The 27,994-nt window shown below is 41.3% G+C and overlaps 1 protein-coding gene across 2 annotated transcripts; it reads right to left on the bottom strand.

Annotated features, from left to right (window-relative positions):
* Positions 1-13: 13 nt before the first annotated feature.
* Positions 14-27,660, bottom strand: LOC115003998 (estrogen-related receptor gamma-like). Of its 2 annotated transcripts, none has more exons than XM_029425955.1 (8): positions 27,413-27,660; positions 14,064-14,315; positions 13,812-13,969; positions 11,799-11,915; positions 6,247-6,357; positions 5,142-5,324; positions 550-819; positions 14-258 (listed from the first exon to the last, which is right to left on the bottom strand). In XM_029425955.1, exons 2-8 carry the CDS (start codon positions 14,300-14,302, stop codon positions 14-16), a joined length of 1,323 nt encoding a protein of 440 aa, XP_029281815.1. In that variant the 5' UTR covers positions 14,303-14,315; positions 27,413-27,660. The 2 variants fall into 2 exon arrangements, with proteins under 2 accessions (XP_029281815.1, XP_029281816.1); XM_029425956.1 differs by having other exon boundaries at positions 13,812-13,966.
* Between the last annotated feature and the right edge of the window lie 334 nt (positions 27,661-27,994).

The raw sequence follows: 27,994 nt of genomic DNA, 5'->3' as shown, positions 1-27,994 counted from the left end.
GTCTGTGTTCGGGTCAGGCCTTGGCCTCCAGCAGTTCGAGGAACAGTTTGTGCATGGGCACGCGGCCGTCCTGTTTGATGCTGCAGAAGTGCTGGACAGCACGAGCAGCCGTCTGACGGAGGAGAGGGAGGGTCATGATCAGTTTGCCGGCCCGCCGAAGGTCCTCTGGGTGGTGGGTGGCCTCGTAGTCCTGCAGGGCCCCGTGTAGGACGTCCTGGAGTCTCTGAACTGCCTCCAAGTCCTCAATCTGCATGGAGTCTATAGGGAGAGAGAGAAGTGAGGGATTATGGTATGTCATAGAATTTAAAGCGATAAAATTGTTTTTTTAACAAAGTAAAAGCAGAAATTCAAAAAGCTTGATTCAAGATTTTAGTTGGTGGTGCAAGAGGAACATTTACCAAACCATGAATGTCTGTACATAGTTTCATTGAAATATTTCAGTCCGAACCAAATCTGCGAACCGACTGACATCCATGGAGCAACATGCTATCATAACTAAACATTGTGCAGATACAAAGCCTAAGGGGATAATAATAACTAACTTAATACCTGAGTTAGCGAGCGCGATAGCCTTGAGGACCACAAACTCCTCCTTCTCCAGACCCATGGCTTTATACTTCTTCGCCAGCTGCAGGATGGCGTTGTTGAGGTCGAGCAGCCCGGCCAGCTTTGACTGCTCCTCGTCCATGACGTAGTCCTCAGCGTACACCAGCTTGTCCTCCAAGGCCAGTGAGCGGAACACAACTCGAAGGATCAAAATCTCCATCCAGCCGCTCTGCAGCAGACTCATCTGGTCAGCCAGAGAGAGGGAGGGGAAGCCTAGAGAGATGCAGAAAAGAAAGATTTGAAAAATCACTTTGCATATTACGCATAAAGGTCAGTTTATTTGTCACGGTTAGTCCTCTACTAGGCCTGTAAAAACAGCTATATAATGTCTTCAGGGTCATCTTGGATTTGGCACAAATATTTTACAATAAAACCTGGTATAAAACTTGCAGAATGAAGTTTGAAAGAAATGTGCATTTAAGGTCAAATGAAAGTCGGGATATTTCAGCTTCTACAACAAAAATTATTTTAATCTGTCCCTCGCAAGTCTCCCAACTTTCTCCCAAATCGCTGGAGTACCTTCAAATAATTTGGTTGAACTATTTCTTGTATTGTATCCAAATACCCTCAACCTGCTACTTCTATTTAAATGAGTAATTTCACACAGTTTCCATCTTAATAATAATTTGTATTCATTTGAATAATATTGATATTACAGATTCCTGCATAAGAAGACCACATTGCAAAGGGCATAACAAAGGACAGAGGGAGTGAATAGGGGGTGAATTTAATTACACTCTGTGGGACACACCCACTTTGATTGACAATTACACCCCACCGGAGCATGATTAAACCTGCTCACGTCCCCCACATAAACCCGCATACACACACTCACACGCACGTTTACTGTAATTAAACAGATGATTTTACAGAGCGAGGGGAGGCGGGGGAGGCGTTTGTGTTTTTGACACCATCGGTGATTGTTATCAGGATCCACTGCTCTTTACAATCGCCGCGGGGATGTGAGTGGCGCCCGTTTCCCCACTATAGCTCCCTGATTGATTGGAAACGCTGTCTGTGCACAATTTCATTGGTCGATAGGGATCAGTATTCTGGCACTGGACCATCGATCAGGGACAGAGACCTGTGTGAATGTGTGTGTTGTGGCCCGTGTGACGAAGTATCAGACAATATATTGATATATTTTAAGGTAAAATACCGGTTTAACCTTCAATAAAGAGGAAAGAGCGTGTTTTAGAGGGACGAAGCAAAGGGCGATAAGGAGTGCTGACATTCGGGGAGAATTCTCTTGCCAGTGTTAGATGTATCATATCAACAGCAACATACTTCCAGCCACACCACAGTCGTCTTTAACACACACATTTGACAGCCAACTTGCAGTACGGACTCAAAAAGGCCGAAAGCAAAGAGGGCAGTTGGTCTTTAGCCAGCTCATCTGCCAGTCCGGCCCTCAGACTTCAGACCACATCACCGTCAATCTGCATGATAAAAGCGGACGCAGAGGAGGGGGAGCAGCCAGGACAGTAGCCCCATCACACTCACCTCCCCCTGGGCAAAGAACTCAGATGGCTCGGCCACTTTGCCCAGGACCCTGGTTCTCCCAGCGATGGGGGCCGTGTGGCCTGCCACTCATCCAGAGCTGATGTGACATGGCCATTACGCTGCTAGGAGGGGGCAGTCTTTTTTTTTCTTTTTTTTCTATCCATTCTCCGTGTGTGTGTCTCTTCTATCTACCTTTCTTTCTTTGTTGAGCTGTTTTGGTTTCTTTTACTTCCTCAACCTGTTCCTTGAATGATTCTTCTGTCCCGTGATCTCATCTCGAGTCACTCTCACTTTTCCCATTTCTCTATCTATTTTCATTATAATTCTCTTTATCTCTTACTCATTTTCTTTCTCTGCCTCTCTGCCCCTGTCTTTCTGTCCGTCGTTTTCTATTAAATCGAAAAAGCAAAGGTTCACGGAAGGTTCAATGTTTTCAGGCAACAGTGTCGTTTTTTTTTGCCAAAACAAGAAATTAAATGTATTTATTCTCATGAATAATTGTTGTATATTATTGTGTGGACTTTTGCATCTCTGACCAAATGAAATCCTTCTTTGATTAATAAAGTTACATTTGATTTGATTTTTTTAATTTAAATTTAGTCTATAGAATCTTAAAAGTAAATACATATGCTCATCAGGTGTTATCTGAGTACAAGTAATGTATTCAATTTATTTGGAAAAGCAACAAATATATGTTTTATAATGACTACAAACAGAGGAAAGCTAATTTCAGTGTTTGTAAAGGTGTAACCAGTGAATGTTTGATATTTATAATTAATAAAGGACTTAATTATTAATTAATTGCCACAAATATGTTCATATGCTGATTTTCTTTCTTGTCGAGAGTTAGATGTGAAGATTGATACCACACTCGTATCTGTTCGTTGAGTATGAAGCTATCGTCAGCAGCTTTAGCCTTAGCTTAGCATAAAGACTGAAAACAAATGAAAACAGCTAGCCTTGCTCTGTTGCAAGTAACAACATCCACCTACCAGCAAACCTCTAAATCTTCAAAGTAAAAGTATCATAAAATAGCAAATTGGAATTTTTCCAGCTGTTTCTCCCCTTGTTTCTAGTCTTAATGCTAAGCTAGGCTAACCAGCTGCCGGCTCCAGCATCACATTGATTGTACAGACATGAGAGTGATATCTATCTCACTTATCTATCTAATGTACTAATGAACAGTACCTACGTGCCGATCAGGTTTTTATAATCCTCTCCTGTTTTTTTAATTAAGAAGATTAAAATGATTTATTTGCCTCAACTAGCCTGATGGAAGTGCACTATTTGTTGCATTTTGTTTTTGGTGACGTTTCAAAACTTGAAATAGAATTTGCTTGACAGTCCGGATGAATACATGGCTCTCTGTCTCGCTCTCCCTTCGGGTGGGTATCTGCTGTGTGTACCGGTGCTCTCCCAGCAAAACCCTCCACTGGCAAACGGCTACAAATACACCCATCAGTCGCACTATGTCTGTCTCGCGCACTGACAGTAAAGAGCCGACAACGGGAGGAAAGGGGCAGACAGCGACGGCCTGGGGAGGTGGGGGGGGGGCCGAGCGGGGGTTGTGATGCTCTTCTTCCTTTCCTAACAGAACAATGGAAATGCTGATGAGGGACACCGACACACACTCAAATGGTTGCTTCATGTCCAAGAATCACAGGGACAAATATAGTAGAGATACAAGAACACACACACATAGACACACACACATAGACACACATAGACACACACACACACACACACACTTTGTTTGTTTTGTAAGCATCTCAATCATAGGACATCAACAAAAAAACCCAGGTGATACCCTGGTGATGTTTTGGGTGTGGATAACCACAGCTGATAAAGCAGTCAGGGCTTCAGTTCAAGGGAAAAACTGGTGTTTGCTGGAGAATGATGATTTATTTCATTATTGGGGAACCTGTTGCTGTTGAAAACTTTGGGGTTGACTCTATAAAATACATTTCTGGGGTGTTTTTGAGGTTTGTAATGACCTATCAACTGGTAGAAAGCTTTTAGTTTATAGAATGTCAGAACCTTGAGGTGAAGTCTTGTTTATTATTAGTATTAAAGTATCAAATCTTCACATTTGAGAAGCTGGAAGCAGTGAATATTTGAAATGTTCGCTCAATAAATGGCCTAAATGATTAATCACTTATCAAAATTGTTGTCACTTAACATAACAGCAATTTAACAGGGAGTAATTATTTTATTCCAGCTTTTTCAAATGTGAGAATCTGCTGCTGTTTTCCGTTTTACACCTTTGCAAACTGAATTTCTTTGGGTTTTGGACTCTTGGTTGAAAAAAAAGTAAGATATCAACATCAGTTGAGAGCAGTTCACAACCGAGGGTGGCCCAGATCACACATTCCCAAGTGTGAAAAGTGCCTCTGAATAAATTCAGTTTTTCATTTGTGAGTGTTGTAAAGGTTTCCAAAGCCAAGTATCAAAAGCAGAACTGCAAACCTCTGTTGCCACCGCATACGATTACAACCGCCGACGTAGCTGCATACCAGCGTTTTAATCCCACTAAGCTGTCAGAATTCACTTCCTCTCTCCTTTCCACCGTCTCATCCAAAGGGGGGGAAAAAACTCTAGACATCCCTTCTGCTGTTCCTGTGTCAGAGGAGAAGCTAAGTCTGTTTCAAGTGTCAGGAGGATTTCCGTAATTCAGAGCCGGCCGCAGCCCAGCAAATTAATTAAAACTTCCAGGTAGCCACTGGTCATCTGGTTGATATATTAGGAACACACATTTTGTCTGCAAGGGCATTACACACACATGCACACACACACACACACACACACACACACACACACACACACACACACACACACACACACACACATACGCACACGCACACAAGAGAGGACAAGAGACAGATAACACACAGCCGCGACAGCATGCCCTCTCTCCTCTGGGCATCTTGGCAACTCACAACAATCTCCTCCTCTGATCTGATTATAGACTTAATGTGAGCTAATGTCTGCGGTGGAGTGTGTGAGCGAACAACTGTCTGACTGACTGATCGTACCTGGGATGTGTTTGGCCCAGCCGATGTTGACCACCAGCTCTCTGTCGGCCAGGTCACACAGCGTGGTCAGAGCCTTGATGTCGCTCTCAGGTACGGTGGGGTCCGGCATGGCGAAGATGCTCTCTGGCTCGGCCACCAGCAGCAGAGACACCACCTTGTTTTCTATCACACCGCCAACCATGACTGAGAGAGATAGAGAGGATAACATTAGATTATCATAACCACCTTTTTCTAATCAATTACATGTAATAAAACAATTTAAACACATGCGTACAAATACCATCGGAAACTTGTGTTGCTGTCTAGTGAAAACCATGTATGTCCAAATTTGGTGATTTAATTTAAAAAGGATAAAATGTTCCTTTACGCTAAAGCTGCAGCGATTTGTCGCCCAATCGTTTAGTTTATCGAAAGAAAAATGATCTACAACTATTTTAATAATGCCCGTTTCAATTAAACTGAATTTCTTTGGGTTTTGGACTGACTAAACAAGACATGTAAAGACATCACCTTGGACTTTGAGAACCTGGGATGGAATCTTTTCACTATTTTCTGACATTTTATTGATGAAAAGAATATTTGATTAATTGAGAAAACATATTCACAGATTAATTGATAATGAAATTAAATCATTAGTTGCAGCACTACTTTATGGGTTGAGAAAACATCTTTATTTCTAAAGCTAAATAAACCAACCCCACACTGATTATCTGAAAAAAAACTGCATGGTATTATGTAAAAAGAAAAGAAAATGTGGCTGTTTTCTTTAGCTTGTGAGAAGATGAAGTTTTGGAGATACATGGTTTTCACAGGTCGGCAACAAAGTTCATTACGTTCATTCAAAGCTTCCCCACGTCTCACTTTAAAAACTACAGTTGGCATTGATTAACGCCAACTCATTAGCAAATACGAGCCATAAAAATGATGAAGTGTTACGACAGACACCAACACATCACAGAGATTTGAACTCGCAAACCACCACACAGATAAAACCACAGCCTCTAATATCTACAATGAAACAATCCATCATAGACTCAACAATTATGTACTACAGTCACGTTCATTATGAATTACAGTTATTGGACGCTTTTCTTCGTACACTTACAGGTTTTTTTCTGAGGCAAGGCATTCTGCGGGTGCAGATACGGGCTGTTCTCAGCGTCTATTCTCCTCTTGTACTTCTGTCTGCCGCCTCGAACCCGGTCCAGACGCACACCTTCAGAAACACAAAACATCAGGACATTAATGATGCATTTGGCGTAACAGTCACACTATTAAAACATATATTTCATCTTTGATTTTATAATTAACTAGAATTGCCACCAATCCGTCAAGTTTACAGTTGACGTCTGTCAGTTTATCTTAGCACACTAATTCTTGAGTTATGGCCAAAAATGTGTTTTGTGAGGTCACAGTGACCTTGACCTTTGACCAACAAATTCTAATCAGTTCATCCTGGAGTCCAAGTCAGCGTTTCTGTCCAATTTGTGAAGAAATTCCCTCATGGCGTTCCAGAGATATGAGGTTCACAAGAATGGGACCGCCGGACGGACAGACAACCCGAACACATATTGTCTATGGCCACGGCTAACGTCGGCGCGGAGGCATAAAAATGCATCTATATTGTGTGATTAGAGAGTAAGATCATGGTGAATTTGTTGAAATAAAGGATTAATAATATTGTTAATTTATGAATAGGAGAGTATTTATAAATACAACAACCCCTAATTCATCATATTTCATTAGCATTGGTGAAAAGAGCGTAGATGACAACAGCGACTCCGAACACTGACTGCAGTTCACATAAGTAATCAGTTACCAGAAAGAGGCTTCATACTGACCCATCGGGATGTCGCCCAATCATCTGCTCTCATGTCCTAACAATCTCAAGGAGACATGAACGCAACATGTCTAATGCTGGCACAGCAGCACGCATCCTGTAACACGACTCCCAACGACTTCAGAGCAGCCGATGACAACTGCTCACGTTAACGAGCATTGTGGTAGCCTCGACACCATGGTGATGGGTTTTAAGAGTGTGAGTGTGTGTGTGTGTGTGTGTGTGTGTGTGTGTGTGTGTGTGTGTGTGTGTGTGTGTGTGTGTGTGTGTGTGTGTGTGTGTGTGTGTGTTTGTATGTTTGTGCGTGCTGAGAGTAACAGTCACCAGGTGTATCTCTAAAGAAAATGTGTCCAGCGAGTGTGAACGTGACTCAGGGAGCCTTCAGTAGTGGTGTCGGGTTATCCGATCCACACAGAGGCCATAGTGACCCTGGATGGATCTATAATAGCCACTCTGAGGGTATTATTTGCCCACTTGACACCTCAGAGTGACACTTCATCCCTTTGAGCCTGCTTCCTCCTCTACTTATTCTTACTTATGCGGATATTTATGGAGAGCATGCATGAACATCTACGTTAAATAACATAATGTCCTTTTAATCAGGCATGTAAAATGTGTCGTAGGGTTGAAAGGTTCTTAGTTTTGCGCATCATTGGTTTGAAAAGCTATTTTGTGTCATTTTATAGTTAATCCATTACCATAACAACAATTTTGTTATCGAATTTCTGCTTTATTAGTTAACGTACCATGAACAGAGATAGGTAGGATGGAAAGACAAGGCCTCTCATAACAAAGCGATGGTGTGAGAATCTGATCCATGATCTTTGCTGTAAGACAACAAACTAGTCCACAAGTCGACTATGAAATATCATACTATGTTATAAAACTTCCAAAAGGTTTGATTGCAAGATCCCTACCGAGCCACCTCCTTAAACGTCCTATTACAGTACTGTTTATATTTTCTCAATCTAAATCTCAATTTAACCCTTTACAGTTTGGGATATTTTACATCGGGGATTTGTATTTTCTGTGTTTTTGGGATTGTTTTGTCAAACCATTTCAAACGTCAAGCATGAACTTTGACACAAAGTCCTAAAAGTGTTATCGAACTACTGAGCTAAGATGTCAACAGATCCATGACAACGGACCAAGATGAAGTGGTTGAAGTGAAGCTCCAGAAAAAGCTAGAAAATCGTCCTTGAGTTGGGATTGTTTTTGTCAAAAATAAATAAATAGTTTGAATCCCATTTAATTTAAATTATAGCTCCAACAACCAATTACATAAAACCAACGTTCAACCAACCATCAGCCCAAAGTCCAGTCCAGAATCTACTGTAATCAAGCAAGACAAACATATAACTTGTAAGCCAGTCCAAGACAGGAGATGTCATGCGCTGATGAGTTTTTAAAATGATCTTACACACGATTGTGGATCACATTTGGTTAAACGATTGGTAAAAACGTGAGTAGGCAGTCTTGGGGTTAAAATTAAGAAGTGAAGAGCTCGTACTCACAAGAGGAGTAGGGAATTAAAGAAGGGTTGGTCGGGTAAACTCAATGCCCCCTAACCCTCTGTTGATGTCATGAGGGGCAAATAGTAAGTGTGGATTATCCTGGCCACTTGGCAGGTGCCAGTCCCGGGTGTGAGATAAGAGATGAGGGCGCTTACTTGTACATCCGATTTGACATCAACTGTTGGCAAACACTGGATTAAATCAAACAACTTTGGTCACTCGATATGTCGGAAATATATACGGGTACATTTGTGTGTGTTTGTGCTCAGATCTGACAGTTATACAAACACACACACATCAGAGCTAAGTGTAACTCTTCATAGTGGAATGTGCTGACAACCAAAAGGCCAAGAATAGCTTTGGTGGATAACAGGCACACACACACCTCCCTGTTCTTCTGTACAGCCCATCAGAGTTCGATAAACACGGACTACTCAGACATTGATCTATTTTTTGCCACTTTCAGTGCTCAGCCTTCTATTGGATCTTCAGATGGGAGGCTTTACAGGTTCCCAAAACACATACAGTGGAGCAGATAACAGGTTACCCCCCCCACCCCCACTCCATTAGCCTCCATCACTGCTACCACCAGCATGTGTTCAGTATAAACAATCTCACGCTTCTCAGATATTGTGACAAATGTACACAACGCCACTGTGGCGTAAGATTCCCTGCACACTGCTTCTTAAATTAAAAGGATTTGGAAAGTTGGCAGTGAAAAGCCCACATAGTCTCACTGTTCTGTGTTTCTCAGAATACAGATTAAGGCAGGATGATTAACACACCTGAGACCAAATAACTTAACCGGTAGCAGGAAGTGCGGATGAAACGGTTAAGAAGAGACAAAGGAGAGGATGGTACTTTACAGAGGTATGGCTGCACTACTTGCCATATCTCCTAGGAAAATAAACCATTAAAAAACCGGATCACACAATTACATCTGTATAATAAACTGTATTTTTTTAAGTATTGCACACATTTTGCCAACATACATGTTTTTACTGCCCTTAGAAGCGACAGCAACTACAGTATTGAGCACTAAACAGGGCTTAATCAAATCCTGCCCGGGGTCTATATGTCTTTTAGCCGTGAATTTAATACGGCTCTGACTCTTCCCATTAAACCTCACAGCTCCTCTGTCTCAGCCTTTACTGCGGCCTCTCCGGGGAAGAGGGGCATTACGAGACACGATGAAGCGCGTTACGAGGACGCTTACGACGGGAGTTACGAGGGGCAGTTCGCATTTCACGGAGGTCCAGAAATCCCACAAGGCATCTGGAGGAATTTACGAGGGGGGAGGGAAAGCAAAAGGGGGCGGAGAGAGGAGAGGGGGGTTGAGAGGCGGACTGGGATGCTGTTGATGCCCCTACCCTATTAAAAGCAGCTAATTTAGAAAAATGGCAGACACACAGACACACTCACAAACACAGAGGTGTGTGCAGGCTGACATGTGTTTAAACAAACTCATATACACAAACTGATACGCGTGTAAAGATACTATAATTCTGTGTATCCATAACTCTCTCTCTCTCACACACACACAGACACACACAGACACACACACACACACACACACACACACACACACACACACACACACACACACACCAGCAATAAACAGATGCTGCTGTGTGTTTGGAGATGAGTAGGTGGGATTAAACAATCATTTCAGTTTATTACAACTGGGATCTTATTTTCATAGTTTTAGCCACCATTTCTATTGGTTACGATAACTTTATACTTGTGATAGTAATTGCAAAACTGAGTGCACCCAAAATGATGGTAATAAAACGGTGTGCGCACAACTATGATATGCGCTGTAGACTTTATTGAATGTTTATAAAACACGGTTTGGGTTATTGGCTAATGTTACGGTTTATTTTTTATTTTATCTTCCAAATATGTCATGTAATATAACTTATAACTGACCCGCAAATTCACGCAGTTGACCATTAGCAAGCCGTCGAATAGAGAGCCGAGAAGTCCAAAATGAAGGAAGCTAACGTAGCTTGTCCCATTAGCGACCGAGCTAACAAGCTTCTAACTGACAGCTAGCAGTAAGCAAGCATTTCTCACCTCTTCCCTCTTCTATAACTATTCAAGGAATTAAATGGTGTAAGCTTAAATGCTTCATCTTTACCTTTATTATCACTCTGTCCTAACATTGTACCCACCACAGACACACCCACAAACATTTTATCTGCTCTCCCCTCTTTATTATCATCTCTAGGCCCAACACTGCATGCAGCAAGTGGCCGGTACAGTAGGAGGTCGCTAACGTTTTCCTTTTTGAGTCACTTCTAAATCTGGACAACACTATGTCACCAGACTGGCACACAGTCAGACCAAAGGAGCACCTGACCACTGTCACAGACTCTTATACATGTCACCACTCTCAGTCCATATTTTCAACCATATGTCAAGATGTTTTGCATCGTAGAAATTAGCTGTACAAATTATGTGGGAATGTGAAAGCCCGCTAAAAGAATTTGGTATATTTTATATGTATTCAACCTAATTAAGTCTAAACATGGGTATACAATACTTACACTGTGTAAGGCACCAATGTGTCTATAACTCAGATTTAGACATTTAAAAAACTTTATCGTCCAGCACAAAGCAATAGGCTGGGTTAGGGAATAAACTCTCATTAAATCCCCCACTTGTAAAATAAAATATCTCACACCTTTTTTGAAAGTCCCTACATTTAAATTTTTCTTTTTGTTGTGTCCCAGGAGCCCTTAGTAACAACTTGTTCCCTTATCTTAGCTGCTGCAGTGTTGCAAACACACCTACACGTACACACACGCTGGCAGATTTCCAGAAGCTATTTTGGAGAAGCACTGGTGAAGCAAAGACTGACACAATTGAACAGTTAGAAGCATTCTCTTCCCTCTCAAAGACACGGCTACGCATTGTTCAGCTCTGTGTTTACTACACACACACACACAGACATACACACATCACAGCTGGCACTAAGGGGCTGAAGTTTAACTGTCAAACGTTTTAGGTTTCACTAGAGTCTTCAGAACTACAGTACATGGCGTCGCCGGTTTATCAGGTGAGACATTTAGAGAATCTCAGTTGGTAATCGGTGTACTGTTTCCAGGAATGCACAACATAGAAGTTTCAGTCAGACTTGTGTTAGCCTTCACCCTCTGTGTGCTTTTTCTCCGTCTCAGCTGTCTTAAGGATAAGGTTTGAACTCCAGCCAAGACTACCAACCGATCAATCCCAGAAAAAAAGCAACTCAAACAATGTTTTGACCCAGGAGTGAAAGTGATTTGTTGGTGTATAGCTGACCTTCTCTCAACATGCCCACGGACAAACATTTCACGAATCGACAGGCCTGGCAGGATTTCCTCCTTCTCTTGGTGATTTCACATTCATTGGATGCTGGGCAGCTGTATTCAATGTTACCTGGAGGAGAAGAGAGGAAGATTAAAAAAAAGTTTTTTTCAAAATATCATTGGAGCAAAAGTTCAACATTATCGTTCATCATCTCTTGATTTAATTCTTACAAAATTCTCATATTGAGATGCATAGTTATCATGTCAAAAGTTGACTTTCACTAAAATGTGTCAAAACAAGAGAACTTAAAGGGGCAGTTAAGTGTTCCATAAAGTTAAAGGACTCACGAGAGACAGATAAAAAAAGAATGGACTTCCTGGTGTGATTTATGCCGCCATATCAAAGGATCCTACACTCCCCATAATGCATCAGGAAAGAGCATTTCATTAGACTGTCCCTGCCTTTTAAATTCCAGTTTTTGTGCCTCGCTTTAATACATTTGTAATCTCAAGCAGAAACTGACATGACATCACTTTGACCCGTTACGAGTAAACTGATGAGTGAAATCAGTGGAGTGCACCTTTAAATGATTATTGAGGAAACAGATGAATTGAGGATAAACGTTATATCTTATGATTTGTACACTTTTAAAAACACATAATTCAAAAAAAGTCATTTTCACCATTAACTTTAACTCACAATCAGTGCAATCACATACAGAAACACGTGGTTCCAACACCTAATTGGGAGTAATAGCCATGGCGGCCAAAAGTGTGCGTTAAGCCCGATGGCATTCAGTCAATTGCAGGCGCTCTCAGCTGCCACCCTTGATCAGAAACAGGAAGTATCTGATGAGCCAGACATCAGATCTCCCCGGTTGATCTTACAGCCGTTCATCTGCTTTGCCCTTTGAACCCATTACAGTAGCCAACTTTTAGGCCTAAACACATCGCAGCCTGCCGAGTCCTGACCTGGGCCGCCAGCCCACAGAGCACAGGACAATCCTTTTAATACACCCACACTGAATACTGCTGCCACTAACAGCTTTCAGGGGTGAAGCGAATGCGCGCACATTCAGCACTATATGTTATCTGAAGCTTTAAAGGCTAACCTCAAACATGTTGACTATATACACGATGCGCTGTAAGTTTAACCGCATATCAGCTGTTAGCAAACAGGTCTTTATTCAAAGCCCTTCTGCAGTTTAAGACAGGAGGTGGAATCTGTGAGCTAACTGATTGGGTTTGTTTATACCAAAACAAAAGACTGCATCTGCACCATGTTGCTAGTAAAACAAGTGCATAATGATGCAGGAAGGTATTATCAGCCATGCACAATAAACACTGTTACTAATACCCTTTTTTCACCAAAATTAGCACGTATATGTGTTTTAAACGGGTAAACCTGCTAAAAAATATGTGTAAGCCTTTCTGTTTTTTGGTGTCTTGTTCAACGTCACAGACGGAAAGCAGGGTTAGTAAACAGGGAAAATGTTACAGTGGTTAATTCTTTTTTACATCTGTTACTGTCTCTCTTTCAAACTCTCAACCCAGAGTTGGTGATTATTGGAACAGCAGAAAGACTAACAAAGATGGTTTTGATGAGTTTTTTGTTTCTGTTTAACTTGTTTAAAGTATGTTTTACGATGATCAGCGAGGAAAACTGACTGCTGTCTGACTGGAGTTTGGTGGATTTGAGGAGAACATATTAATTGTATGTTTTGTACGTTAATAAGTTATAATAATTGTACAAGTCCTTATTGATTTTAGTTATTATATAGTCACGTGAATGCTCATCACATAGCATCACGCCAGATTAGAGCTGGAGCCAATAGATACACGTGACTACTGCAGAGTCATTTGTCCCGGAAATGAATTCTGAATGTAAGCTTTCCATCTGAAGACAAAATTGGTTGTTAAGTAGTTTTTTTTTTGTCCAGTTGGAAAAAGGGCTGAAGTACAAAACTGATTCTGATCGCTGAGCCTAAATATGTATTTCATGTGTGTGTTGTTGTCTCTCTCTTACCCTGGATGGTCCTCTTGAAGAACGCCTTGCAGGCTTCACAGGAGGCCACACCATAGTGGTAGCCCGAGGCAACGTCACCGCACACCAGACACACGCGCTTGGCCACCGAGCCCAACATAAATTCACACTTCACTTGTGTTCCTTCCTCCACAAACCTCCTGTATAGAGGTGGAGAGGAAGTGAAGGGGACACATTAAGAGGAATGACTGATTAAACACACACAATAATGGACAGTATAATGCATACACCAACCTGTTTGCTCCTCCATTGTTGGCCAACCCCGCTGTGTGACCGTAGAGGCTCGGTGAGTCCAGCCCATTGATGTGATTGTGGCCTTTGATCAGGGGCCCGTAGCTGGAGTTTGTGTCTGAGGAAGTGCTTCCGGGACTGGGCTGGGCCGGGCTGACGTCGCCCTGAGAGCTGGGGCTGGGACTGGTGGGCTCACGCTTTATAGTGGAGGGACAGGTAGGGTCCAAGCCCCTCACTGACATCCTGCCCAGGTGTCTGGAGAAAAGAAGAGAAGAAGATATTTTATTTACGGTACATATGATCATATATGCACTGCCAAGGAGGTTATGTTTTTTTCCTTTATTTTTCCTTTATACAGTCTCCCGATTCCACAACGTCCACGCCCCTTCATTCATGCATTCATCCATCCCACTCCTATCTAAACCAGCCGTTTGTGATTCCCCACACATGCAAAACTGCTGTCCAGTACACTGCTTTGTTTTCAAAGAGGGACATTGCTTGAGCAAACCTCGGGAAGTAGTCAAACCAGAAATCATCCGCTTCATCATGGCCATGATGTAAAATCCAAACGCGCTCTTCTTTTTCTCTCTCTATTGTCTCCTTGTGTCTCTCAGTTACTCATCATACTCGACCTGTCAACTACTCTGCAGCACTACAACAGTTAACGGCTTTATTTTATTTTTTACTGTTAGAAAATGTTCACATTAAAATAATCCATTGAATAGGAAAATAACAAATTTGAAATGGAATAACTGAGTAAAAATGATAGTGTTAGTTCATTTGTTTTAAGAACAATATACCTTGCTTTATCTGTTATTAATTATCAAAATATTTTTCTAATGACACAAATAGAGACATCTCTAACTTTCTATGAATACATTCAATATAAGTGCTTGAAATAAATCTCCCTCTGCCTGCATGTTAAAGTGTGTATCATTACTTTATTATTGGATCGAGATGTGACCACAACAGACTCCCTGTCACCACGACAAGGAGAAAAAAAGCATCTGAAACCAGCTGAGATGTACACTAGGCTCACAGGCATGTGATCTGTGCTCACACACCCTGAAAACACACACTAACTCACTCACATCGTGGCGTCAGGCGTTCATGTGTGGATGTAAAAATAAAAACCATAGACAGGCTCCCACTTCTCTACACACACTTCAGATTCATGTGATCAGGAACATGTTCAGGCTCCATGCTCTCTCACACTCACACTCACACTCACAGACAGACACACACACACACTCACACACTCTCACACTCTCACACACACACAGACAGACAGACAGACAGACAGACAGACACACACACACACACACACACTTACAAACACATTTTAAAGCAAGTGTCTTTATAAACACCCCGACACATCACTGGTATGCAAATGTTTGTCGCCAGGCCAACTTTAAAAAGACCCCTGTTGTCTCACACACACTTCTCTGCTTCACACACTTCCACATGCAGAGAAAAACACACACACACACACACACACACACACACACACACACACACACACACACACACACACTCTAATCTTGGCCTGGTGAAGTGTATGTCCAACTCAGTCGGTTTCCTGTCATGTAAATCAGTGGCTGGCCACAAGTCATTTGGTAGGCAAAAAGACTGGCTGCATTTAACCACCTCCAGAGTAAATCATGGGCACGCGCTATTGACCCCTCTACAAACCCACAAAAACAGACGCACAGTAAGAGACAGAATGACAACAAGTAAAGATACCAAGAGAGCCAATAATGTTCCTACAAGAAAACCAAGCAACTGCAGTAGCAGTTTACAAACATTCAATGCAATATAATCCTGGCATCTGCTATCTTAAGTGGGGCATCATTCATTTATATTTTCATCCCTTAGTGCAACAATTGACCAATTTTCCTCTTATAAGGTTTTCATGGTGGTGTACATGCTGGCACATATTTGCTTATTTACACAGCAGACATTAGCAATTATTCGTGAGTTGTATCTTTGGTGATCGGACTAATGTAAGGCTGGATTCACACCAAATCTGGCGTAGCAGGGATTAGCTCAGGGTTGTGCGGTGGTGGACTACGGCACGGTTGTATGGCCATTGCAGCGTGAAGTCGGGTTACGATTCTTGTTTTTATCAGCATCTGACGCATGGGAAGACTGGCGGTTTCCCTGCAACGCCTGATTTGGTTGGAAAGTCCAATGTGCACTCTGCTTTTAGCTCTCTATTGGTCTCCACCAACTCCTGCCCTCTTTCGCAACCTCAATCACAGCGGTAAACAATAAAGTTGCGGAAAACAATCAGCCTTAGGATGCTAAAAGGTTCCATAAAGATGTCTGTGGTGATAATTTGCTGTGGGTTTTTTTTATATTACGCCAAGTTATTTGATCTATTGTTGATAAATATTAATTGTGAACAAATACTTCTGTCATCAGTACTGACATTCGGGTATCATGTCAATGCTAGTATTGAAACATTCTCAATAATACTGAATTTTTGTCTTAAGGTACATTTGAACTCAATAACCAATAAACAGGACATTTCAACTGCCCCCCCCCCCCCATTCAATCCACTTTGAAGACTATAAAAACAGTACAGTTAAGAGATTTCAGTTTGCTTTTAAAGTGGCTCACTGGTTTACTTATTGGTCATCCATCACAGGCTTCCATATTGCTGTGTCAAGTCTCTGACAGATATGGAGTAAGATATACTTTGTGCTCCCCCATTATAATGCATCACAGGGAGGAGGAAGAAGAGGAGGGAGGTGTTGGTGTTTTGCTTTCATAATGAAATGGCATTAGAGTGGGGGTGATCAGATGTGATGTAATATTCACTCTGACAGATTACTAATCTACAACTCCTAATAAAAGCCCATCAAAAGACGGTTGGTGCAGCTCCTACAGCGGCATGCAGCGGGGATAAATCAAAGAGGGTGTGTGTGTGTGTGTGTGTGTGTGTGTGTGTGTGTGTGTGTCAATGGGTATTCAAAGTTATCGTACCTTACCCCTTTGTGTCCCAGTATCCAAAACAACTCTAATTGCACCTTGGCAACAAAGGCAAAAAATTCAGCGTGAAACGACAAGGAGACCGAAAGAGAGAAGAAGAGAGGCGGGAGGAAATTACAAGAGAGGCAGACAGATAGAGGGAGTGTGAAAAAAGCCGGGAAGGGACAGAAAGAAAGGGGCTGTGCTTGTGGCTCATTAACCTGGGGGTGTTGAAAAGAAAAGAGAGACGGCAACACTCACTTTCAAATGAGCAGAGTCATAATGCAGACAATGACCCAGCGGATGAAGGAGGGAGGGAGGGAGGGAGAGGGAAACGAAGGCAAGGGAGGGAAGGGAAATACAGAAAGAAACAAGGAACGTGACCAAGAGATATAAAGAAAATGAATTAAAGGCAAATCAGGCCTTGGGAAAGTGAGAATAAAATGCAAGGAGACAAGAATACAAATACTGACTGACCTTTTAGCCCTAACCCTAACCCTGAGGAGCAGTTATTTAGGTCAGTGGGGTCTCAGTAGTGTTTTTTACTAATGAGCCAGTAGGAGATGAGCAGGGATCAGTGGGCACCCCAGCCAGTCGTAAGAGCCTTAGTCAGGCTTTGGACGAAGCTGTTAGCAAGGAGATGAGGTGCCTGTGGCTGGAGCTTTGGACCTGCAGGCTCTGGAAACATGGATAGCGTGCCATGGAGCGGATCATCTGCGGCCAACGCAGCCTTTTTTCTTTTCTTTTTTTTTTACATATTCTTCATCTGGCTGCTTCTGTCACCAGCAATCAGCCGACCTGTACGTCCACATGTCTGTCTGCCTCCAACTCTCATCTTTCTCTGCCATGGAATCTTACTTCCAGTGCTCGGTGAGATGTTTTCTCAGAGCGAGAGTGATTACGCCACAGCTGATAAAAGCTCAGCCGTGATGATAATGAACATGATTTTTTATGATTACAGAAAAGAAAAGGCAATCAAAAAGCTGTCCCGGGGTAATCAAGCAGCTGCTTCGCACATCTTTTCACAGGCTTTCTGCTGATTTAGGCAAGCTTTTCACCAGCCTTGCATGTCCCGGGCTGTTCTCAAACTGGTCTTAACCACTCACCCCTCACTATCAACAATGACAACTGTAAGCAATGCAAACAAACGTCCACACCAGCTTCCCCAAAGCACAGAGAAAGAAACTTTATCTTCGTTTATTCACGTAAATCTTTTCGCGTTACACCTCAATAGAGCTGAAAGGATTAGTCAAATAATTGATTAATCCATAAACAGAATATTAAGCAACTACTTCGATCATCGATTAATACTTTGAGATATTTTTATTTTATAACATTCTCTACTTACTAAATCTTCTCTGCTTTATATAAATGTAAACTGAATATATTTAGGTTTTGACTGTTTTGAGGGTTTAGGAAAGCGTGATGAGCGTTCAGACATTGTATTGACTGCACGATTAATTGATTAATCGAGAAAATCATCATCCGATTAAATAGACCTAAAACTGGTTAAGAAAATATATTTATATCGACTTAATTCAAAAGAAAGATATATGGTGATGATGATTTTAAATGTGAGGCATATGTGCTTCCTTTGAGAGAAACAATGAGACGGAAAATTATAACAAGTGTATGAGCAAATATTGTAAAAGTAGACGATCAAAACGGAAAGTGACGATGCTTTGCAGTTGAATTGTTGAATGTCCTGCAAACACTTTTACCGCTCGATCACACTCGTTTTTCTTGAGTTTTTCTGATATAACATATAATATATAAGTTTGATTTAAATTACCCCGATGAATGAAACTAACTCTTTAAAGTATTCAAATCAACTTGAAAATCAAAAGCATACAGCTTATAATAACTGTGCTGCACATATAGAAAAACAGAAGATATGTGAGCACAAGCAGACACTTTTGAGTCATAAGCAAACACACACACACACACACACACACACACACACACACACACACACACACACACAATCACAATCAGACATCTGAAAGAACCTTATCTTACACAATTCTAGCTCAGTTTGCTATTACATCTTGTTCATTTTGAGATACACGTCATGCTCGTGGAAGTACTTACTCTGTGTCAGAGTGGTAGGTGAAACACTCTGGGAGGTAGAGGTCGACTAAATCCATGTGCACTCTGCCACCATGCTCTGTAGAGAAGAAAATGAACGTCTGTTTCTGTCTCCCTGCTCTATTTCTCTGTATCTCTTTCCTCCCTCTCCTCTGCAGCTTCTATAAACTGTGTCTCTCACTGCACTGTTTGTCACTTTCTCTTTACTCTGCCTCCAAACTTTGTCTCCATCTACTGCTCTTTCCTCTGTGCTATCACACTCACAGCTCCTCTCATTGTCCCTGCATGCGTCTGTCTTCCTGTCACTCACACACCCTGGCTGCCTTTGAAGTCCTGACTGTTGTGACTAGCTGGCTGTGTGTGTGACAAGGGTCTCCAGGCTGAAGCTGGCCCTCATGAATACTCAGCCACACACATTTGAATGGCCTTCCCCCAGAACGCTGAGCTGGCAGCTGATTGGCTGTCCTCTGAGCCAATGAGCCAGCCCCTCACTGAGGCAGGTGGAGATGACAACAGAGGTTCTTAGAAAGAACTTCACAAGGGGATGTGGAAAAGGGAATTCTCACATTAATAGCAGGAGAACGTTTTTTATCATAGTGTTTGAAAACAATTGCCGTCATTTAATGGTGCCAAAAACTACATCCATCTATGTATATATTTAATAAAAATGTTATAAGAGTATAATGATCTATGCAGTGTTTGTGTGAAAAGGTTTTAAAACAATTTAGACAACATATTACAAAACCTCAGTCAGTTTAAAAATAAATATGATAAAAGAAATACCATCAGAAATCAGTTTCTAGCTGTAAAATCAGATTGAATGAATAGATCCACACCAAAGACAATATATACATATATACATTGATAAACATTTATCAAGGAAAAACAAACTGGTTCCAGCTTCTTAAATGTGTAAATAGGCTGCTGTTTTCTATTATTATAAATTGAATATATTTGTGTTTTTATGCACAATATATCAGGATCAAATTCCTAAAAAACTGCAGGGCCACTGCAACTCTCTTTTAAATACTTTTTTGTTTGCTGCTGCCTTTTACTAAATATAAATATCTTCCCCTGCACCGTAACTTTTATTAAAGTTAAAGCCTTTTATTGTCATTATACAAAAAGTACAACGAGATTCAGAGTGCAACTCTGTCCCAGTGTGCAAAAAATACAAAGACATACTATGCCTTATTCTATTTTATGTTGATTGATTTTATATTCTTTGGCATTATAATGACTGTTTTTTACTTTATTTAAGTGTCCTTTTAGGATGTGATTTAGTTTTTGCACTTTGTCTAAATGCTTTTAATGTTTTACAGTGTGCAACGCTGGACAAGCATTACCTTGGAAAATTGTGATGAGCATTTTTCACTATAAATATAATAAAATATAATCAAGAAATGAATCGATAATGCATCAGCATTATTCAGATCTGTAGGAAGAGCTAGGATAGAGGGAAAATGCTGAATGTAATAAACTCAATAATGTTCTCCAAAATAAAAAAATTCTTTTAAATCAATGCCACGTCTAAAACAAAAAAAAGCATCTTCCCACACAGATATGAATGAACATATGAACACAGTTTGTACCCTTAGCTGACTTATCTGATCTAATAAGCTATGGCCATGAGCTTAATGTGATCACATAAGTGCACACACAATAAGAATAACAGTAAGGAGTGCTTGGCATGGAAAAATGGTTAACAGGTGCGACAAGATCTAATGTGATTGTTAAAACAACAAGGCACAGGAAAACAGAACATGTACAAATTTAGTTTAAAGTTTCTCTCAGCTAAACCTCCAACGTCCAAATTCATATTGTCCTGTTGTTGGAGTAGCTTTCCTTTTGTCTGGTGATGCATCAGGGACTTTGCATATGATATATGTAATAAGGCTCTATGTTGTTCAATTTACCCTGATTTGATTTGACGAGACTCCAGTAAATATAAGATAATACTTTGATAATAACACTAATAAAACAGTAATTCAGGCTAATGTTATACTGCCATTTCTCCAATGAGAGTGAAGTTACAGTAAGTAGCCCAGGGTGAGATGCAACCTGTTGTCACTACGTCCTAATCCACTTAAAGCAGATTCACAGTTGAGCCCATGTCGACAAAAATCCCTCTTCATCCAGCACACACACAGAAAACAGCCTCACTGTGTGTTTGGCTGTGTGGAGATACACACAGAAACACTCTGCTCAGCCTTGTTAAAGAATTCATGGGTCAAATTCAAATCATGGTGGTACACCCTGAGGTCCCGACTCAGGCCTCGGTGTGGGTGCTTTCCACAGAGCATTGAATAAATGATGCAGTATAGAGTGGAGTGCATAAAACATTTTCTTTTTCATTTATTTCTGAATTAATATATGACACAGTATCGTCTTGGTACAGCAATGATGTGTTCTCCATCAATGTACAAGCACTGGAATGTATCTCACTACTCCAGACCGGTTCTTTTCAAAAGAACAAAACATAATAGAGAGACCAACTTTATTTTTTAACTTCCTCACTAGAAAAACTTGCTAAAATTGCACCCTGTGTCTTTTACGGTGGCGGAAAACAATAGCCAAAAATTCACAAAATGATTACATGGTGAAATAATATTGTAGCATCACAAATGTCAAAGGGAGTTAGGTACTCATAAACTTCAGAATTTCTGCTCTTTTTATGTCAGTCTCGGTCTGTCTCTTTCCATCTCGACGACATGACGTCGAGCTCGTGCTCTGACCTGACCCTCGCTTAACCAACCTCCACAGGAATGAAATCACCTGCGCTAATCTCTTGCTCTGATAAATGCCAGACAGCAGACTGCCTGGAGTGGGCCTTATCTCATTACGCACCACATGAAACAGATCGCCAAAAGAAATACAGCAGCCACATACACAGAAATGCAACACGTGTAAACAAATATGCGAACGCAAGCGCACGCAAACACAAAGGAAGAGAGCACGAATGAAACCCCCTGAAAGATAAAGAGAGTGTGATTTCTAATGGTACATAACTTTATCTCAACTATAAAATACAAAAAGCCAGACACTGAGTGCTACTATCGCATCAAATCTCCTTAAGTTAATGTATCACATAAAACATTATCTACACTGAGAAATTATCTTTTATAAACCATTTAGAAAACTGAATGTTGACGCTAAAGCGGCTCTTATCTCTCAGTGGCTTTTTGTTTGGCAGCTGCCGTCAATGGATTCTTTATTTGCTCAAACAAAGCTGAGGGGTTTTTCACATATTCAGGTTGAAATCAAAATTTGAGATTAATAATTTTATCAATGGTTGATATTTTCCTTGGCACTGGCCGCGTGGTTTTGAGACGCACTACAATAATATAAGGCACACTTGAGCCAAGCCAGAGTGGCGTCAGGCGAGCCACTTGAAGGACCTGAACGCTCCTGAGTACTTTATTTTATCTGATAATTTACTCATTACTCTGTGCCACTTTATAAAAGCTTTTTGTTTCACTTCGCAGTGGTTCTATGTCAAAGGTTGATGTTGTTTGAGGTAATGTAAATAAAAAGTTTACAGACTGAAAAGAAGTCGCACTCACTGAACTAAATCGGTTGATTGAACAGTTATCATCAAAGAGGTTCAGAATAAATTCAGATTAGGGATGCAAATAATGAGTATGAAGTCAAATAATCTTTCAAAGGTTTAACCATGCTAGCGGCGCGGCCCCAGGGATGACAATGCAGGTCTGTCAGTTGGTTGGTCCACCACTTTGTTCTCCCATCTAGCGACATCTTCATGTCAAGATTTAAGTACGTGAAGTACTTTGGTTTATGACTAAATAGCTCAGCTGTAGCTACTTTGTGTTTACTGCTAATTAGCTAATGTTAGCATGCTAACACGCTAACCTAAGATGGTGAACATGGTTAACATTAGGCTACACTTGCTCAACACCAACCTGCTAGCAATGTCATTGTGAGCATGTCAGCATGCTGAAGTTAGCATTTATCTCAAAGCCCCGCTATGCCGCATGTAACCTTGTTTTATTTGATTATTGTTTAGGCTAACCTCCCTCACAACTTCCCAGAATCCAACACTACATCTTCAATTAGCTTGTTTTGACCAAATAACAGTCCAAAACTCAATTGTACTCCATTTTAAATTATATGAAGCAGAGAAAAGCAGAAAATCCTCACATCTCAGAAGCTTTTTCTTCCCTCCAGTTTTTGACATTTTTGCTTGTAACTGCAGTTCTATTATTGTTGTTGATATATCGACTAATCAATCATGTATCTAATTCAGGTTGCACAAAACATTTTGGGAATCTTTTAGAAAGACAAGCTAGACAGATGAATAATCTATGGCAACATATCTGCCAATGTTAGCAGACATATTGGTATTGGCTAATATGTTGGTCAATAACAAGACATTTCAGGACAGAAATGTCAAAGATAGCATCTGTTTGAGATGATTTAGAAATAGTCTCTTTATTACATTGTTTTTCTATCAGAGAGCACTGTTTATTTTGAAGTTTATTTTGAAACCGTAAATAATGGAAGGTTATGGTTTTTCAGCTAATATATCTTTTTTTTCCAGAAATAAGAAGAAACGGAAACAAGCTCAATGCAGCAAATGAAATTGAGCATGCATGGCTGCAGTTAAAAATCAAAATATAATATTTTTACACCGCTGAGGCTGAATCGAAGACAGGAGTTCAATAGCTGCTCCGGAGGGACGCTGCCTGTAACAGAGCACCCAGCTGCCAGCTATTGACCACATGAATCCTTTTCTCTGAAGAAAAGGAAAAGTACTAGTGAAACAGACACCCTGCGCACATGTGTGTGTGTGTGTGTGTTCACCCCTTTCTCCTCATGCCTGAACTCACACCCACCAAATATCAGCCCCTGGGGATGGCTGTCGGATTGACTTCCAAAACTGGACAGTCACTCTGCAACTCCAACCCCCACCATACACACACACACACATTAGCATCATCCCTCAGATCTAGTGAGTGTAATCTGCTTAGTTTATGCCTGACTCACAGTCATCCATCAATTACTGAGACAGAGGGAAAGACTATTGACACTATGTGCAAACACCATTGTCTCGCTGCAGCGACACAGTACCTCTCAGACACTACAAAAGGAGTGATGGGGGAAGTAAAAGTAGAGAAAGAGAAAAGGAAGAAGGTGGAGCTGAAACATAAGAGGAAGAATATGATATAGAGAAATATGAAATGGAAGAGCTTTATTCTGTATGCACACTGTAAAGTTTGGTGTCTTTAAATAGATGAATGGGAGGGAAGTGATACATAAAATGATGGATTAAATGACGGATTGTAATAGGATCATTGTATTGATCTGGAGCGCACTGTACAGGGATCAGAGGTCACACACACACAGACATCCATACCAGAAACCTGGGAAAGCCTCTGGGATAAACTTAAAGCCACGTAACCATAGAAATGTCACTTAGTGCTACTGGGACCTGCTGCCGCTATCCTCGGAGGGTCACTGGTCTTTAAATGGTTTTCACTTATCTGGACATTCTACGGTCCCAATGGGGATGAAGTGAGTCAGTGCTGGGAAACATATGCACAGGAAGGCATTCGAGCGGGCAGGATTTCATTGGGGCTAATTTGGGATAATTTTATGAGTATCTGAGACCAAATACACAGAGAAACACTAGAATCTCAGGCTCTTACAACTGGTTTACATTTCCTAATAATAACTTGGCTGGACTGCCCCCTAGTGGACACATTTCTTTAACATTCGCAGCAGCTTTTCTTTACAGTGAACTCACCACAAGCTTTATTAGGGCTGGTTTAACTTGAAATCATGTTGCACTAAAACTTCAAAACTATCTTGTCAAAATTTAGATAAAACCTCTTTAAATGTTAGTTCAGTTTTTTCTCTAAACCTAAATTGTATTTAATTCTGTTTGCACCAAAATGTTTTATTCCAATTTAAAATGTGATCTAGTATTAACTTTAAACCTTGAGGACTTTGAGGAGGTTTAACTTTTTAAATGGCTGCCTTTATGAGATGGATTGAGCAAAAATAATTAAGTTCTTTCTTTCACTCCAGTTGATCCATTAAAACTGCTTGCCAGTTGCTCAGCAGTCGCTTTTTTCCTCTCTGTACTGTTTTTTTTTAATCTTCTATTATTAGACTATATTGCTCCATTAATTCGGCCAACATTCATATAAATATATATATATTTTTTATTCATTTATTTTACATATTAGTTCAACTTTATTTTGGTTTATATCAATAAAATTGTGTTTGCTAAACTGAGATTAGTTTTTAATTGTAATCTTCTTAATTTTAAATCTGAATTTACTCTTTTTAAACCTAGTTTTGCTTAAACTCCGATTAGAACTGATTTTAGATTGAATTTATCCATGTTGGTGCAACCCAGTTTAATGGGATTGTAATGTGACTGAAGTTTATCCTGATAATGGAGTCGATTGCATTTGATTGTTTCCCCCATTCACTCTTTATGCCATGTGCCCTTCTGAAGGTTCTTAGGGTGATTATGTAACCAAGCCTATCCTAACAACATAATTTGGATTACTGTAGCACCCTCAATATTCTCTACGACCTGTATTGGATTAACAGGTCATCCTCCGGTCTCCGGATAATCGGCCTTTTTCACAGCGACGTTTCGTTTTGAATTGTCATTGTAGGAAAGCGCAGGTGCTACTAATAACACTAACGATGGCTCCGTTTATTCAAGTGTCCCGGTGAGGGGACCCTGAAATCAAAGCAGCTGATCGTTAATTATATTATTTACGCCTGTGCTTTTCCTGTGACAATTCAAAACTACTTGTAATGGAGTATTTGTACGTTGTTATTGGTACTTTTCATACAAATCCTTTCTGTTTTTTTACCTCTCCTTTAATACACACACACCTGGTTCCCAGACCCGTCTCAGGTGAGGAGGCTCCGATGCGGGCCCAACACACACATAAAATCATGGGAGTCAGCACCACACACCTACTGCTGATGTCAGGAACTATTATACGCACTTTCACATAACCACATTCACATAACCACATTCATACACACACACACACACACACACACACACACACACACACACACACACACACACACACACACACACACACACACACACACAACCAGCAGTCTATCTCATCATATCATTTTTATCTCCACAGGTGGCAAATTTAGCCCTCTGGCTCACTGTCAGCATGTCTACAATAAACAAATCAGCACAGACATACATGGAGACTAAAAGAGCTATCCTGTCACGTTGGTTAAAAAAAACAGTCTACCACAGCTTTATGATTTTGCCTGCTGGCTTTCTATCTCCCCATCCATCTAGAGCCAGCTCCTCTAACGTGGCCTAACACATCCTGTCAGCAGCTCCACAGGTGAGCCAGTCTCAGCTCGCGTCACCGCCTCACACCATGGAGAACTAACGCCAATAATCTTTCTCCGATTCCACCGCCTCCTTCTTTTCTGTCGCCATCCGTTCCTCCCTGTCCTCCCTCATCTGATCATACAGATGCACCCATGAGGGCACTGCTGGGATTTCCTTGCTTTCGGATAAAATGTGACGCCAGGCCCATAATTGCCTCATGGCCCCCTCCCCCCACCACCCATCCCCGCTCTCACCCGACACCACCAGGCTTTGGGGTCCTCTTGTAAGTAAACCCCACCTTCCGGTCATCCTTCAGCCCGCTGAGCACGGTTCGCTGGTTCCTGGCTACGCCGAGGTAGACCAGGTCAAAATGTAATTTTCAGCAAGATTACACACGATAATGACTCGTTTTGGAGAGTCGCCAATGGTGACTTCCAATTATAGATGCACTAATAAGAACTAATATCGATCTGTCAACAGAAGAGGCGAGGAAGAGCAGAGAAGTTGTACAGCAATGTTATGTTTACTGACATCTTTCTTGACGCCACACACGCACAAAGACACACACACACACACACACACACACACATGCACACACACACACACACAAAGACACAGTGGACACTGCTGCAGAAAAACTGAATATCTGAGAAACTGAACTGCTTATAAACTCTTACACAAGCTGAAAAGCAAGTATTGAAGGGAACCAATAAAAAGGCTGAGAGATGAGTTCACCTGGGAGCAGAGTAGACCTTCACCTGGTCACACACACACACACACACACATACACACATACGCACACACACACCTCTGTTTCCATTCAAACACCAAACTGGACTGTTTCTAAGCAGACAGGAACAAAAACACATTAGTCCATTTGCTGCAATTAAAAGAAGCCTGCTCTTATTTCATCCCTATTCGCTCATCTTATTGCACTTACTGTCAGTTTCATCCACCGGCTGGTTGGCTGCTCCTCCGTTCTACAGCTGCAGTCAGTCAGTCAGTCTCAAGGACAAACGCTCCAGCTCTCCTCGCCTCCAGTCTCTGTAGCTCAGCGATGCAGCAGCGCACACACACGCACTCTCCCAACACACACAAATACATAAACACACGTTTCCTCTCTCTCCCTCTTTCTCTCCTCCCAGCGGCTCACTCTCATCCAGTGCTGAGTTTACCTACCTACCTGCCTCGCTTGCTCGCAGGGGAGTCCTGAGAGAGTGTCAGACAGAAAGTGTGTCTAAGAGGAGAGGGGTGGCGTGGGGGGCAGCCAGCGTTCCCTTATATGCAGAGGGAGGTGGTGAGTAGAGGGGAGGGTAGAGGACACACAGCGCTCCTGTATTCCCATAGATACAGAGGAGGGATTTCTATTGCAGCCTTGCAAAGATGGGAGAGAGGGAGAGAAAGCCAGTGATGCCTCTTGCAAACTCCTCTGGAATTAGCATTGGCATTACTCCTCTTTGGTTAGCTTTTCTGGTTGTTATTAGCGTCATGAGCTAACGTTTTCGTGCCAGCTATCGTTGGC

This window comes from Cottoperca gobio, chromosome 24 (genome assembly GCF_900634415.1).
Source record: "Cottoperca gobio chromosome 24, fCotGob3.1, whole genome shotgun sequence".
NCBI classification, from domain to species: domain Eukaryota; kingdom Metazoa; phylum Chordata; class Actinopteri; order Perciformes; family Bovichtidae; genus Cottoperca; species Cottoperca gobio.
The sequence above is the reverse complement of the archived record's forward strand: the minus strand, read 5'-3'. Positions and strand labels throughout refer to the sequence as shown.

Bases quoted from the DNA above. Each gene is read 5' to 3' on its own strand.
- LOC115003998 (XM_029425955.1), bottom strand. From the start codon at position 14,302: ATGTCAGTGAGGGGCTTGGACCCTACCTGTCCCTCCACTATAAAGCGT. The intron at 5,325-6,246 runs GTAAGTGTACGA...TATCTCTCTCAG, and splicing joins CTTGCCTCAGAAAAAAACCT to TCATGGTTGGCGGTGTGATA. The intron at 820-5,141 runs GTACGATCAGTC...GCATCTCTCTAG, and splicing joins CTGGGCCAAACACATCCCAG to GCTTCCCCTCCCTCTCTCTG.